The 16,870-nt window shown below is 42.3% G+C and overlaps 2 protein-coding genes across 2 annotated transcripts; both read left to right on the forward strand.

The window, feature by feature from the left end:
- The first annotated feature begins 131 nt into the window (after positions 1–131).
- Positions 132–6,091, forward strand: LOC131547524 (uncharacterized). The gene is made up of 6 exons (XM_058788163.1): positions 132–717; positions 827–913; positions 1,633–3,170; positions 3,597–3,744; positions 5,323–5,453; positions 5,524–6,091. Exons 1-6 carry the CDS (start codon positions 148–150, stop codon positions 6,089–6,091), a joined length of 3,042 nt encoding a protein of 1,013 aa, XP_058644146.1. The 5' UTR covers positions 132–147.
- Positions 6,092–10,146: 4,055 nt separating this feature from the next.
- On the forward strand, positions 10,147–12,582 carry LOC131547528 (uncharacterized protein F54H12.2-like). The gene is made up of 2 exons (XM_058788170.1): positions 10,147–10,569; positions 11,611–12,582. The coding sequence occupies exons 1-2, from the start codon at positions 10,147–10,149 to the stop codon at positions 12,580–12,582; spliced, it is 1,395 nt and encodes a 464-aa protein (XP_058644153.1).
- The last annotated feature ends 4,288 nt before the right edge of the window (positions 12,583–16,870 follow it).

Genomic DNA, 16,870 nt, shown 5'->3' on the forward strand with positions numbered 1-16,870 from the left:
TTTTTTACCTGTTTGGTTTGGCGTGTAATAATAGTAGTTTTCCAGATGTAACTGAAAACTGCGGTTAAAAGAAATTTTTCATCGATTTTATACTCAATATGTCTGCTGTTTAGGTACTAAATCTTGATTTTATTTCACCGGATAAAAATGATTTGGCGCTGCGTCATTTGTTACGTATTTGTGGCTCTTACTCTTAAATCTTTATTGAGTCAGATTAATTTTGCACACAGTCGTAGTCCAGATTTCCGCCTGGTTTGTGGAATAGATGGATGTACTAAAGAGTACCGAGTCTACAACTCTTTTTGGTATCACGTCAGACGAACACACTCGCAGTATCTAGACGGCGGCAGGAGCAGATCACTTCGGAGAGAGCGGTCAGTACACGAGGCATCCAGCAATCATGTGTGGGCAGATAGTGGACCAACATTGGTGGCTCAGGAAGCAGGGAACTCAAGTAACAGTCCGGATAATGGAATGACACTGGGAAACACTGTGGATCTACAACCCTCGCTTCCTGTTCCTGTGGAACATTTTGGTGCTTTTGACACTGGCGAAACAGTGTTTTCTGGCTTAAACAGTAACTCCGGTTTGCCATCGCCTCAGAACCTGGAAATACAGGATGCACTGAATGAAACTTCAGATTCGAACCCCACTCTACTCGTTCCAAACAGGCCTTCGGATGACTCATGTTCTTCAAGCCTCCCCAAAGAAACCACGGTAAATGAATAACTTTGATGTTACATTGTTACTATCATTTCACAGTCTTTTATTTAATGCAATTATTATACAGTTAAGATATTTTGTTTTTGTTTTTTTTCGTGTGTAGAATGATGAATTATCAAGTGATGATGTGCTGTCCAGACATGCCACTGCTGTTGTGATGACCGCTAGAGAGAAACATCATCTCTCACAGGTTAGTATCAATAAACAACATTATTAGAACATTTTGTAAGATTTTTATTTATGTATGAACACACGTGCACACACACACACACACACACACACACACACACACAGTGCTTGCATTTATTAGACAACCACCTAATGTAAGGTTTGTGCCACAGCTGCCCTAAACTAACTGTATTTGTGATTACCAAAATAAATTGTTTCTGTAATGGCTAATCCACCAGTATGTGTAAGCGCTTTATTCACAATAGTATGTCTAATGCTAATATAATTGTTGTTATCCATAATTGTTTTAATTTACTGTTTGTTGACAAGAAAGGCACAAAAATAGTAAAGCACTTTATTACAGTATTATATTTATTTGTTTGTTTTTGTTCAGATGCCCAATTACATAAAAGTACATTCAATGAATGCCAGCAAGGATGTAAGCTGTTATCTAGGCCAAAGGAGGTCAAACAAAATATCAAGTTTTTTGGTTATTATTTGTGAGAATATTTTGTAAATGATATTTTAGTTGTTTCAGCATGTTGTTTGTCTAATAAACAACAAAGTTTTTTTTTTTTTTTTGACAGATTCCTAAAAAAACAAACAAATTGTTGTCTTTATGACAGGTGGTTTAAAAAAATATCTACACACACAATGACACATAATGATTTGTTCTTATTTAATTATGTAATTTTCAGTACATCTCCCTGCTAATTAAGTGGGTTTTTCTCCCCCCCTCAGAGCGGAGTGAATGATGTTGTGGCAGCGGTTCAGGAGTATCAAGCTCAGTTATTGAACAGCTTGAGGAGTCAGCTACAAACAGTGTTCAACAGACATTCAGAAAGTGAGATTCAACAAGAAGCTTTGGGAATCTTTGACTGCTTTAAAGATCCATTTGCTGCCGTTTCAACAACGTACAGGCAAGACAGTGTCATAAAAGAAAAATTCAGTTTTGTGGAAGCAGAAGAAGTTCCAGTTGGATTAGCAGTATGCTGTCAAAAAAGAGAAAAAAGAAGAGACCTCTGCATAAAAAACAAATGTTTCCATTATATACCTCTGATAAAGAGTTTAGAACAATTACTGTCTCATCCAAAAATCTTTGCAATGATAAATGGTGGACCTCAGAAGTGCAGCAGTGGATATTTTTATGATATCATAGATGGCGAACTCATGCTATCACACCCTTTATTTTCCTCTAAACCCTCTACTTTACAGATAATCCTTTATTCAGATGAAATCGAAATTTGCAATCCGCTTGGGTCTCATGCTTCAAAGAATAAGTTGCTCATGTTTTACTACACCTTGGGAAACATTAATCCAAAGTACAGGTCCAAATTGGCTTCAATCCGCCTTCTTGCCATTGCGAAGAAAAGTGACCTCTCAGAATGTGGAGTCGATGCCATATTGACAAGACTGCATGAGGACTTGGTAGAACTTTATAATGGCGTGAAAATTCTTCTTGCGAGTGGTGAACATGAAATATATGGAGCAGTGGTTTCCATATGTGGAGATACGTTAGCTCAACATGAGCTGTGTGGATTTAAAGAGGGTGTGGGCTTTGCATATAGTAAATGCAGACATTGTGAATGTTCTTTTGAAGACATGCAAATGTATTTCAATGAAGAGAACTTTGAGCAAAGAACACTGGAAAGACACATTCGACAGTGCAGTGACATTAAGAAAGCCAGCACTGAGTTTCTCAGGAACAGCCTTAAAACTACATACGGAATAAACCGAAGGAGCAAAGTAATGGATTTCCCTGCCTTCAATTTAATCCAACAAACACCTCAAGATATAATGCACGTAATTCTTGAGGGCATTGCTCCCTTGGAACTTAAGTGCATGTTGAAACAATTGGTTCTTTCGGGACAACTGGACCTAGATGCTTTCAATGCTGATATCATTGGCTTCCCATACTCTCCACAAGATACTAGAGATAGGCCTTGTCCTATTGCATACAGTACATTAGCTTCCAATGACAATAAACTGAAGCAGTCCTCAGGTCAAATGCTTGTTTTGCTCAAAATATTGCCATTTCTGTTGGATGTAATTAAAGGTAGCGCATATTTTTCTTTCATTCTTGAACTTCTGGAGATCGTTCAGATACTGTTTTCACCTGTTATACATCTTGAGACTATTGACAAGTTGAAAGTACTTATCGAACAGCATCTTAAGCATTTTAAGGACCTTTTCTCAGATTACAACATTACACCTAAACAACATTACTTGATTCATGTTCCATCCCAGATTAAACTGTTGGGACCAATGCTCCGTCACATGTGCATGAGATTTGAATCCAAACATTGTTTTTTTTAAAAATGGGTTTCAAAAGTAAATTTTAAAAATGTCTGCAAGTCCTTGATTAAGCATAATCAAATGTTTGAATGCTGTCAGAATGTGAACAGTTCCAACCACCCCATTTTTACTAGTGAATGTGTGTTGGGACCAGTATCAGAAGTAAAAAATATGCCCTATTTAAAAGGAAAAGTAAAGGACTACTTTGGAGTTGATCAGATAAACCATGCAGTGTCCGTTAAGTGGATTACTTTGAATGGTAACAAATACATTTGTGAAAAAACACTACTTGTGTGTATGGCAAATTCTAGTAGCCTGCCCGAATTTGGACTTGTGAGGAACATTTATGTCATAAATTCATCTTTGTATTGTTTTGAGTGTCAGAGGTACAGTACTGTCTGTTTTGACAGAGACTACATGTCTTATAAAATTGAGGTTCCCAACCTGGCAGAGGGAACTGAACTCATAAACGCAGATGACCTTGTAGACTTTACACCGTATTACAGTTTCAGTCACAAAGACATGACATATGTCCCTATGAAATATTACCTTGGAGATGTGATTGAATTACATAAAGCTTCAAATGTGTGAGAAACTTGTGTGTTCTGTAAATTTGTGTTTTGACTTATTTGAAACTTATAACAAATTTCTTTCTTCTATTTATCATTGTGATGTTAGGTTAGGGTTACAAGTTAAGCTCTGTCAGTAGCATAATGTTGATCGAACCTTTTTTGAAGAAGAAAAAGTGAAAGTTATTTATTTTTGTGATAATTTACGTTATGCAACAAATGCTGCTGATTGAGCATAACCTGTAATGAACCCAGAATATTCCTTGGGGGATATTTTAATACTCGTGTTAAGTGCTGTCTGTTTTGAGACGGAGAAATCTATTAGATGTGATTGTGCTACAGAAAATTCTGTAATGTTGAATAAGTTGTTGTTGATACAACATTTGCAATATTTCTTTTATTTTGATACAAAATAAATCCGAATTAAACCACTTTTTAGCCAAGTGTTTTGTTCACACTCAATTTTCAAAAACTGACGGACTCAATCATTTAAAAGAAAAGAAAAATCCTTTCTCAAGGTTCTTGAAATTAGAATTTTTAGGGGTGGTATCAGTCTTAAAATTAGCATAACAATCTAACTGAACATGCACCAATACTTGGACTTTATAGCTATCACTTGTTTCTAGTAAAATCTTGCTCAAAATGAGTTAACATTTACTTGCCTAGAACGAACAAGATACATTTTCTTAGATTAAGATTTATAGTCTAATGTGCAATGTGTTTTATAAGACTATTTATCTTTAATGGCAAAAAACAAGACACATTTTCTAGAAATAAGCTTTTTTTAACTTTCTTAGATTTCAGTTTTTGCAGTGCACCTAAAACTCCTGAGAAGGAATGGGATGAAGAGATGATGGAAAATCTGACTTTGGCACCGAGAAAGCCGTACAGCGGTAACTTGTGCTTGGCAAGGTTTCTCCATGAAAATTCTGAATGTACGAGGCAATTTTTCCTGATCAGCGGACGATATTCGGCTACATATTCCACAAATCGGATCGAACGGTTACGCTCTACACGCCTGACGAAACCGCGAATTTGTGCAGGATCAAGACCCCTGCCTGGTATTTCCTGAAAAGATTGGCAATTATTTTTCAATCGTATCTGGAAAGATCTGAAGGATTGTGGAGAAGAGCCTTTGTACGTTGGGGAGTGGGATGGGGTAGCTCGAATATCCGGTACCGAGTGGTCGGCGACCATGCTCAAAAGAACCCTGAGGACTGCGTGTACATATTCGCCTGCGAAGACAAGACAAAGCTTAGTGGCCTTCGGAGGGTGACAAGCATAAAGAATATCACAAAATGTTCAGCCTTAAGTTTTTGATCAAGTGGTGCGATTTGCATTTGCTGAGCTCTTTTTCGATTGTAAACAAAATGTTCAAGTGGTGCAGCATACATGATGGATACAGCAAAATTAAAACACAGCTGTTTCACCCTGAGAGAAACTCCGCGAGGGGTGTTACCGTCCCGCCCATCTACTACAGCCATTATAAAGAACAGTAAGTCGACACTCCCACACGACATTTCCAACATGTCTCAAGAAGACTCTGCAACATTCCTGTCTGTTTGAGCCTGACGCCTACTATTTCGACTCACGCTTTGACGAGCTGTGTCGCAAACTGTTCAAACCCGATCTCCAGACCATTATCGACTTCACTCTACGCCGCTACGGTTTAACGACCAACAACATTCTGAGGATTCTGTACAATGCGATTATGCTCCTTTCAACCTCAAAGCTTCTGATGATAACGCTGTCGATCATCTTTCGACAGACAACGCCGCTCACCCGACCTGCGCAAAGAATGCTTGGATAAATTCTGCACGGAGCTCGGATACCGCAACCTGAGTTACCTAAAGGATATGTGTACCTCCTCCCCCCACACAGGGTTCGACACCACAGACGGTTGCTTCAACGGAAAAGGTTTCAGAATCATAAAAGCCACGATCGTACTGCTGCTGCAACACATCATCGACAACAAACTAAGGGATGAGTGTGAGGGGTGCGCAACGGACCATCCGAGCCAGCTGCAACATTCCTGTCTGTTTGAGCCTGACGCCTACTATTTCGACTCACGCTTTGACGAGCTGTGTCGCAAACTGTTCAAACCCGATCTCCAGACCATTATCGACTTCACTCTACGCCGCTACGGTTTAACGACCAACAACATTCTGAGGATTCAAGGAACTACCGGTGCTATCCTGCACGAATTAAGAGACGAACCATTCATCGTTGCAAAGCTGCAAGAAATCAGGGAAAAGCTGCTGGACGAGTCCAACAAGAAAGTCATTTACGATGCCGTGGATCTCTGGCAAAGCAGCGTGACTGTCCCAGGAGTGTGACGACATGGGGGCTGTGTGTAGCGGAATCCATTTTTTCAGAGACGTCTTGTTCACCCCCTATTATAAAGGACAGATGATCAAAATGATGCTTGCTGCCATCGATCGCACGTGTGATCCGGAGAAAGATTACGAGGGGGAAACGACACGTCTAAAAATCTCATGAAACAAATGCGTGTTATAAGAGGTCTGACCGACTCTTGGTCCGAATTGATAGACATGTGTGTAAACAGTTCCGATCGCTCCTCTGCAATGCTCCGAAAAATTCTAGTTGAGATATCTGCAGCCGGTGAAGAGATAAAAGTTAGCGACGTCCTTTGTATGTGCACATATGTAACCGATGTATGTGTGAAGCTTGTTTCAAAAACTGACGGACTCAATCATTTAAAAGAAAAGAAAAATCCTTTCTCAAGGTTCTTGAAATTAGAATTTTTAGGGGTGGTATCAGTCTTAAAATTAGCATAACAATCTAACTGAACATGCACCAATACTTGGACTTTATAGCTATCACTTGTTTCTAGTAAAATCTTGCTCAAAATGAGTTAACATTTACTTGCCTAGAACGAACAAGATACATTTTCTTAGATTAAGATTTATAGTCTAATGTGCAATGTGTTTTATAAGACTATTTATCTTTAATGGCAAAAAACAAGACACATTTTCTAGAAATAAGCTTTTTTTAACTTTCTTAGATTTCAGTTTTTGCAGTGCACCTAAAACTCCTGAGAAGGAATGGGATGAAGAGATGATGGAAAATCTGACTTTGGCACCGAGAAAGCCGTACAGCGGTAACTTGTGCTTGGCAAGGTTTCTCCGCGAAAATTCTGAATGTACGAGAGACGAATTTTTCCTGATCAGCGGACGTATATTCGGCTACATATTCCACAAATCGGATCGAACGGTTACGCTCTACACGTCTGACGAAACCGGCGAATTTGTGCAGGATCAAGACCCCTGCCTGGTATTTCCTGAAAAAGATTGGCAATTATTTTTCAATCGTATCTGGAAAGATCTGAAGGATTGTGGAGAAGAGCCTTTGTACGTTGGGGAGTGGGATGGGGTAGCTCCGAATATCCGGTACCGAGTGGTCGGCGACCATGCTCAAAAGAACCCTGAGGACTGCGTGTACATATTCGCCTGCGAAGACAAGACAAAGCTTAGTGGCCTTCGGAGGGTGACAAGCATAAAGAATATCACGAAATGTTCAGCCTTAAGTTTTTGATCAAGTGGTGCGATTTGCATTTGCTGAGCTCTTTTTCTATCGTAAACAAAATGTTCAAGTGGTGCAGCATACATGATGGATACAGCAAAATTAAAACACAGCTGTTTCACCCTGAGAGAAACTCCCGCGAGGGGGTGTTACCGTCCCCGCCCATCTACTACAGCCATTATAAAGAACAGTAAGTCGACACTCCCACACGGCATTTCCAACATGTCTCAAGAAGACTCTGCAACATTCCTGTCTGTTTGAGCCTGACGCCTACTATTTCGACTCACGCTTTGACGAGCTGTGTCGCAAACTGTTCAAACCCGATCTCCAGACCATTATCGACTTCACTCTACGCCGCTACGGTTTAACGACCAACAACATTCTGAGGATTCTGTACAATGCGATTATGCTCCTTTCAACCTCAAAGCTTCTGATGATAACGCTGTCGATCATCTTTCGACAGACAACGCCCGCTCACCCGACCTGCGCAAAGAATGCTTGGATAAATTCTGCACGGAGCTCGGATACCGCAACCTGAGTTACCTAAAGGATATTTGTACCACCTCCCCACACAGGGTTCGACACCACAGACGGTTGCTTCAACGGAAAAGGTTTCAGAATCATAAAAGCCACGATCGTACTGCTGCTGCAACACATCATCGACAACAAACTAAGGGATGAGTGTGAGGGGTGCGCAACGGACCATCCGAGCCAGCTGCAACATTCCTGTCTGTTTGAGCCTGACGCCTACTATTTCGACTCACGCTTTGACGAGCTGTGTCGCAAACTGTTCAAACCCGATCTTCAGACCATTATCGACTTCACTCTACGCCGCTACGGTTTAACGACCAACAACATTCTGAGGATTCAAGGAACTACCGGTGCTATCCTGCACGAATTAAGAGACGAACCATTCATCGTTGCAAAGCTGCAAGAAATCAGGGAAAAGCTGCTGGACGAGTCCAACAAGAAAGTCATTTACGATGCCGTGGATCTCTGGCAAAGCAGCGTGACTGTCCCAGGAGTGTGACGACATGGGGGCTGTGTGTAGCGGAATCCATTTTTTCAGAGACGTCTTGTTCACCCCCTATTATAAAGGACAGATGATCAAAATGATGCTTGCTGCCATCGATCGCACGTGTGATCCGGAGAAAGATTACGAGGGGGAAACGACACGTCTAAAAAATCTCATGAAACAAATGCGTGTTATAAGAGGTCTGACCGACTCTTGGTCCGAATTGATAGACATGTGTGTAAACAGTTCCGATCGCTCCTCTGCAATGCTCCGAAAAATTCTAGTTGAGATATCTGCAGCCGGTGAAGAGATAAAAGTTAGCGACGTCCTTTGTATGTGCACATATGTAACCGATGTATGTGTGAAGCTTGTTTCAAAAAATGAGAAAAACAAGGTGTACGAAATGGTTGAAATTCTGGTAAACTACATACTAGATCGTAGCTATACGGCCTGTGTAAATTGTCTTTACTGGTTAGATAGTATGTAACCCATTTTATTTCTATTCTCATTACTATGTATTCATTTTGATTTCTATTCATGTACTCATTTTTACTTCTATTCTCATTACTAAGTACTCATTTTGAATTCTATTCATGTAACCAATTTTAATTTTCATCACTATGTAACCATTTTTTAATAAAAGACTGAAACGTAAAGCTTGTGCGTGTTATTCTTTTGAGGACGGTTGAAACATAACAACATGTCCGAGCTCATGAAAAAAGTTTATTACACGCCTGCCAACCCCGGTTCTTTAGGAGGTAAAAAACGGTTAAAAGATGCGGTCTTAAAGGATACCGGCGTGCGTTTGAGCGATAAACAGGTCTCGGACTGGCTGGCTGGGAGGATGCGACACGCTACACAGAACGGCTCACATTAACTACAAAGCGTAATAGAGTCGTGGTGTACGGGATGGATACGCAGTTTCAAGCGGATCTCGTCGACATGTCGGCCTATTCCAAGGAAAATGATAATAATAAATATCTGCTGACATGCATCGACGTATTTAGCAAATGCTGGCGTGGGCTCGAACGTTAAAGAATAAGAGCGGCGTCGAGGTTACTAATGCGTTCGAGTCTATACTCGAAGAGGGGCGCGTTCCAAAGAAATTGCAGACGGATAAGGGAACCGAATTTTTTAACAAACATTTTCAAGATTTGATGAAAAAGCACGACGTTCAGCATTTTGCTACGGCTACCGATTTGAAGGCCAGCGTCATGGAACGATTTAATAGATCGTTAAAAAGCCGAATGTGGAGATTTTTAACCGCTACAAATTCACGGAAATACACAGATGTGTTGCAAGATATTATGCAGGGGTACAACTCCAGCTACCATCGGAGTATTAAGATGAGACCTGTGGACGTCGACAAAGAAAATGAAGGCGTAGTGTTTCAAAACCTGTACGGAGGTATGAAGAAGAACGATCACCCCGTATTTAAATATAGAGTAGGGGATGTCGTCAGGATTTCTAAAGTGCGAGGACCGTTCGCCAACGGTTATGAACAGAACTACACTGAAGAATTTTTCACCGTATCCGTGTGCATTCCGCGTAATCCTCCCGTATACAGGTTGTCTGATTATGACGGTGATGTCATCGACGGTGTGTTTTACGAAGAAGAGTTACAAAAAATAATCGTGAGCGAAAACAAGGCGTTTAAGGTGGAAAAGATTTTAGGGGAGAAAAAACAGGGGCGATCTACGCTAGTTTTAGTGAAATGGTTAGGATGGCCTTCGAAATTTAATAGCTATATAGACAAAAAAGCGGTGTTGGACTTGTAAAACCTTAAAACGCCCACGCCTTTACCAAAAGAGATCATTCGAGTAAAGGATTACCATGGATGACCGCGGTTTCTACGTCACGTTGCCGTGCAACGCCTCTTTATCAGTTTATCCTGAAAATCGCATATCTAGTTATACGACCAGGATAGCAAAGACTATAAACCTGAAAGGAGAGTGGCAAGTAGGTCTCGCTGAGATTGAATATCCTAGAAGCTGGTACAGCTTTAACGACGATGACGGGTTTTCAGTTTGCATGTCTACCCGCCCATCCCAGAAACACGCTAATAAACCGGGCGAAGAGGTGTTTAAATGGCTATCGGGGATGTCCGTATCAAGGAATATCCAAATAACCGGGGGATACTATGAGAATGTTCGTGCAGTGATCGGTGCAATAAATGCGATTATCGCCCCCGGGGCTGTATTAGGCTACGATAAATTAAAAAACAAAGTCCAACTGGTAGCAAAGCCCAACATTTCGGTAAGCTTCCACGGGAAACTAGCCGCTATTTTAGGGATGAAACCCGGCGAGGCTTTAGGACGTGCTGCCTATCACGAAAAAGCTGATTTTACAAAGAACGTTATTACGGACGCACCTCACCAGGCCGATATCAACGCGGGTTTCTATACGATGTACATTTATACCGACATTATCGAATACCAATCGGTCGGTGATTCATACGTACCCCTTTTAAGATGCGTACATATAAAGAGGGGTGACAATGATACCATCAGTATTAGATACGACAAACCCCATTACGCAACGGTCAACAAGTCGCTCATCACGGATATCGTCATAGAATTAAAGGACGACCAAAACCGTGAAATACCATTTTCTTACGGGAAAGTTATTGTAAAACTACACTTTAGGCCTGTGAAACAATCTGCGCTTTAAAAATGGCTTATTACAACCCACGTGGGATGAATGTCGATTATTATCGAAATCAGGCCGGCGGCGGACTACCGGGATATGCGGGTGGTGCCGTTATGTACGGGGCCGGTCTAGGAGGTCTTTTCAGAGGTCTGTTTAGGTTGGCCATACCGTTGCTAAAAGGGGATTCAGCATCGCTAAATCAAGACCTGAAATCGGCCGCTAAAATATAGCGACCGGCGTTGTCTCAAACGTTCTGTCAAGATCCTATAACGATAACTCTAAAGCTCAAGACGGTTCGGGGCTTATGGTAATGGCTCGTAAGAGAATGTCTAAACCTCCCGGTATGAGGAGGCGTGGTCGTTCAATAAAGAAAACAAGGCGTGGACCCAAGAAGGTCTCAGTCACACGCAGAAAGCGTAAGAAGACTACGAAACGAAAAGTCTCGGCTAAGAGAACCATTTTCTAACATGGCGTTACTGCATCGCATGTCGGGAGAGTGTATAAAGTCCGAATTGGATTTGTTTACAGTCCCGCTGACGCAGACGGTTATCGAGAAAAACGCATATTTAGAAGTACCGCCCTTATCGGCTATATCGGACTCGTCGCCTCTGGAGTTTTTTCAGTCTCGGTGACCGATTGATATCTCAGAGCTCGAGCACCTACCCTTACCGATGTATCATCGAGAGTCTTATCAACTACAGCAAAGATACGTTGGAATCGCTTTTCTCAGCAGGTCTGTTTTTCAAAGACACGGCGGGTCACATGGATGAAACCGATCCTGTGGGCCGTAACTCAGGTCTGACCAAGAGATCGCTCTACACCACCGGGAGCGGTGTTGTGGAGTTGCTGGCGCCTATTCACAGCGACATCTTCTTTCAAGAAAAATTAATGCTAAACGGCGTCAACATAAAAATACGAATGATCAGAGGCAAAGATGAATTCTGTCTGATGTCAGGGGAGGACGTGGCCTATAAACTAAATATTGTGTCGGCGTCCCTTTTCGTCAAGAAAGTGTCCGTATCACCGTCTGTGAGGTTGGCGCATGCCCAGGCCTTGCTCTCGACCACTGCCAAGTACCCCATAGATAGGGTGTGTCTAAAAAATTTCTCCTTACCCGTAGGTTCCCGAGTATCAAATCAAGAAAATTTGTTTTTGGGGACCTTGCCAAAATCTATCGTCCTGGCAATGGTAGATAATGATGCGTTCACCGGGTCCTACAATAAAAACCCGTTCGCGTTCAAACATTACGATTTGGAGTTCCTGGCTGTCTACGTAGATGGACAGCAATTCCTCGCCAAGCCTCTCCAGCCAAACTTTGCCGCAGGAGCGGCCGTACGAGAATTTTATCAGTTGGCGACCGCTACCGGGAGACATCTTAAAAATCAGGCTCTCTCTATTAACAGGGATGATTTTCTGAGAGGGTATTCGCTTTATGCCTTTAACCTCACGCCTGAGGAAGACTGCGGTCAACACATATCACTCATCAAGTCCGGGAATATCAGACTCGAAGCGCGCTTCAGACAACCGCTGACGCATACTATTAATCTCATCGTTTACGCTGTGTTTGACAGCATCATCGAGGTGTCTAACCGCAGACAGGTCCTGGTCGATTACTACTGAACAGAAAAAAATGAACACGATACAACTCACGGCCATCATGGACAAAATTTCGTGTAACACTCATTTTCTCGGAGTTCTTCCGAGCGATCATCTGCCTGAAAGGCCGTTAAAGACCTTACCGGCGCTGACTATCGTTAACACGGACCCTTCTGACCTACCGGGACAGCACTGGGTCGCCGCTTATTTAACTCGAGAGGGTTCAGGGTGTTTTTTCGATAGCTTCGGCCACGCTCCTGACAGCGAACGTTTTCTAACGTCCATCAAAAACTTTTTAATAACCAATACCTCCGTCGTGTTATATTCTACTAAACGGGTCCAGGATTTTACTTCAGACGTGTGCGGTCAGCACTGTATGTTTTTCCTATATCACATGGCCAAGGGTCACGAGTATAGCCAAGTGATGAATTTGTACAGCGACGATTATATTAAAAATGATAAAATGGTGTCGCTATTTGTGAAAAGACTTGGATCTAATGTTTGTAATGAAAAAATGTTTTCGTGTGTTCATTGTGTGCAGACGTGTATTTCATCTGTGTTGCATGATTGAATTATCCATTGTATTTGATTGATCGTAAATAAAGACTCTTAAAGCCGACATCGGTTTACAGACATTTATTGAAAAAATATTGAAACGTCAGGTATACACAACATATAAAGATTACATCGCTAAAATTCTAACCACGGTCTTCGATCGATAGTCGGTGATTTGAACGTTGGTCCGTCGGTCCTCAGAGCTCATGAAATTCTCTTTTTGGTAGTCTTTTTAGAAGGATGCGAGGGCTCCGGCGTGTATACGATATCTCCAGGCTTGTTTTTTAAAGAACTAATCGTACGTCTAACATGATTATTCGGTACGGTAGAAAATGGTATGTTTAATACGGCAAACGCCTGCAGAAACTCCGACCATCCTAGAGGCCTTCGGTCATCCCGGACCTGGTGCGGCGCTGTAACATTTTTTAGCAGATCGAGCATGTGTGATCCTGGCACAGGTTTACCCTTAAACACGAATTCGCCCGATTCGTTCCAAGCGCTGAGTCCTTTAGCTTTAGACATTTTGTCTAATATGTATCGACTGTTTTTCACGCTTCTCGCAGGCACGTTCTTCAGAACTTCGTCTACGACGTCTTCCGAACCCCCGTCATCTTCGGCCAAACTATTGGGGGGAACATCTTTATGGCTGGGATCGGGATTTGGTAACGATAGGGTTAAAACAGCGTTCTCACGATCCCCTTGTTTAACGATAGTTAAAAACCTAGTTAGTATGTTTGAGTAAAGTTTGACTTTTTCACGTTGATCTAAATCGGTCCTGAGTAAAATATTTCTTATGGCCGTATCCAGATCGTTCTCTACAACCTGTTGAATGTTCTCGCGAGGGGTTCCTGATTTCAGCATATCCAGCTGGTTCTGGGGAACAAGATACATCTTCTCAGAGTACTCCATGTTCAACCCTGTCTAGACGCTATTAAGCTGGAAATGAAGGGTATCGCTACGCTTAGGAGCGGTAGAAGAAATCCACCGGTCTGATTGAAAACGCGTTTCTTGGCGGTTATACCGATTTTCTTATCGGCGAGAAATTTAATTTCCGATTTTCTCCTTATTAGTTTTAGGTACTGCTGACGGTTGATCAGAATCGAACCATAAAGGATGTTTAGCGCTACTTCGCAGAGTGCTAAAATTAGCTCGTCGGACGACGACTGCAAAATAAGACGTCGTTGTTTAGGCCTTGCTTTATGTAACATCTTTAACAGAGGTAGGTATTTACAGAGTTTGGCGGCCATGATCACTTTCTTTTTTTCTGGAGGTAGACCACTTGGCGATCGGAAAGCAGCCCCGTTCTGAGCCGGTACTGTTCGGGCGTTTTTGCTTTATAGTCTATCATGAGGTATCCGTAAGGCTGGCTGGTAGCGTCTTGATAACACTCCATAAAGTATTTCGCATTGGTCGGAAACATTTGCCTCCCGAGCACCATGACTTGATTAGCGTCCCGGGGGTTTTTAAACAAGATTAAATAATTTGTGTTCAAGCTAATGGTTCTGCTCGATTTACCTTGAGCGAATAAATTCTGTACGATATAAATAGCACTAAGATTACGATGGTGTACAAACTGTGTAAAGACTTTTTGGACTTGCGCATTCCCGCTGGCTTCGCTCATCATGTCGTCCAAAATCAGAAGATTAGCTTTGTTGACGGGAAGTAAATGATCATCATTCAGAGACGTGGGTATTCCTTCAACAAATTTAATGTCGTACATTTTAAGCAGTTCATCATACAGAGGTTGCCAACAATTGTAAATATAAACAATGTTTTCGATTTTTTTTGAAATCATATTTAAACCATTCTCCATCAGACGTTTTACAAAATAGGTTTTCCCGCTATTGGAAGGCCCACTTATCACGCATGAGAAAGGGTGTTGCAGTCTAAAGTCAAATTCAGAAGCATCCCGTACCCCTCTATGCATCATCGAATCAGTAGCCATAAGGAAGAGTATTGAAATCAGGTAAAAGCCTGCGCTTATTATACACCACCTTGAACCTTTTGTCGACTGACTTGTTGTGCAGCGTGAGATGCTTTTTATCCCTCACAATATTTTCAGCACGAGCCAGGATGTATCGCGTATCGTCGTGAGATGTCACATAGCTGTTAACCAGACGGGAATCTAAGCGGATAGCTTGGGAATTTTTTAGCGTTCAGAGTTATACCCTTAGCCTTCATGTAGTCCCCGTCCCCTATTTCATCCGTCAGCTCCCCCAAATGATCTCCAAGAGGAGGCATCCAGTCACCCTCCCTAGACACAAAAATTACGCTGTCTGTGTCCGAGTATAAAACACGGTCGCCGAGTTTGTCCATCAGGTCGTACAACTCCAGTCGTGCGTGAGCCGTCGTAAATGCTCCTATAAACACGTTAATGTCGTGAGTCTGTCGAACATCGTCTTTGGCGGGACGACGCTGGACGAGCGCTACATCGTCCGAGACGAATGTAAAAAATGTCAGGGTATCGGTTTTACCAAAAACGATCCTGGTGAAATCTTCAGGGTCTTTCACGAGGGTGGTTTGTGCTAAGTCCTCTCTCATAGAGAACCTCCCCCATAAACTATTAAGCAATAGCTTGTTTATAGACCTCTGAGCGGGGTTGTGGCAGATTTTTTCAGGGTCGAGACGAATTCCCTCTTTTTCATAATATTCCCGTATGTAATTCGCTTTGTCGACATCCATGACCACGTTTGACGGATAGCCGGACGCTTGCTGTTTCAAACACAAAAACTTTTTTACGTAATCGCAAAACAGCTTATCCGTTCGCTGCGGAAAATGCCAAACTTCATCGATTTTGGCTACGACATACCCCTTCTCGAGAGCTTTTAAAAGCTCGATACTGACCCAACACCCTGAGAGAGCCCTCTCCTCGTCCGTGTGACTGCAGTTTGTCGTCTGGTTTTCGGAGTGCGCGCAGGTGCGACATAAGGGAAACATCAGTTTTCCTCCACATCTGTAAGGGAGTATAGGGTGAAGCATTTTGCGAGGGGGGTACACGACGGCCTTGATAAGTCCGTAATAATTTTCAATCGTTTCAAAGTCGTTATAAATGATTTGAGGGTGACCGATCGGATAGCTTTTCCTCGCTTGACAGTAGGGGTATAAGCTGGTAAAATCGACATAGCTTATTTTCTCCCCTTCACGCGTCTTGTGATAGAGTTTGTAAGCGTTAGTTCTCCCTCCAAAAAGTGCTTCTCTAGGCTTCAGTCTCTCTGGAGCAGAATAAGTACTCATAAACTCCATCACCGTGGGGTCGGTACGCTTCATTTTATGCCATTCGCACTCCCAAAGAGTCTCTATTTTCAAGCCGTAGGCGTTTTGCAGAATTTCAACCTTATCGTCAAACATTCTTCTGAGAACGCCGAAAGGTACGCCTGACAAGGGGTGGGTTTTATGGGGATCGAAGCGGCATTCGTGGCCATGGTGTACACACCCATTGTATTGCAACCCGTACCTTACCCCGTCCTGCTCGTAGTAGCCGTCTAAAAAGTAACGACCGATCTGCACTTCCCCGTGATTTAGAGCGTGATGAAGGTCTATGTTTCGCGTCTTTTTCACATACTTGAGCCATTCGATCGACGCATTAGAGTAAGTCTTGTGCTGCTGGACGTACATGTTATTATGCGTCAGAGCCAGAGTGTCTCTGTCGAGATAATGCGTTTTGAAGACCCCCATACAACAGCTCGCGAGAGTGGTAAAGTTGAACGGATCGAGTTCGGTACAGTCTATGAACGCTTCTCGGTATTTCATGCACGCT

The sequence above is a fragment of the Onychostoma macrolepis genome, chromosome 09, assembly GCF_012432095.1.
Source record: "Onychostoma macrolepis isolate SWU-2019 chromosome 09, ASM1243209v1, whole genome shotgun sequence".
Classification (NCBI taxonomy): domain Eukaryota; kingdom Metazoa; phylum Chordata; class Actinopteri; order Cypriniformes; family Cyprinidae; genus Onychostoma; species Onychostoma macrolepis.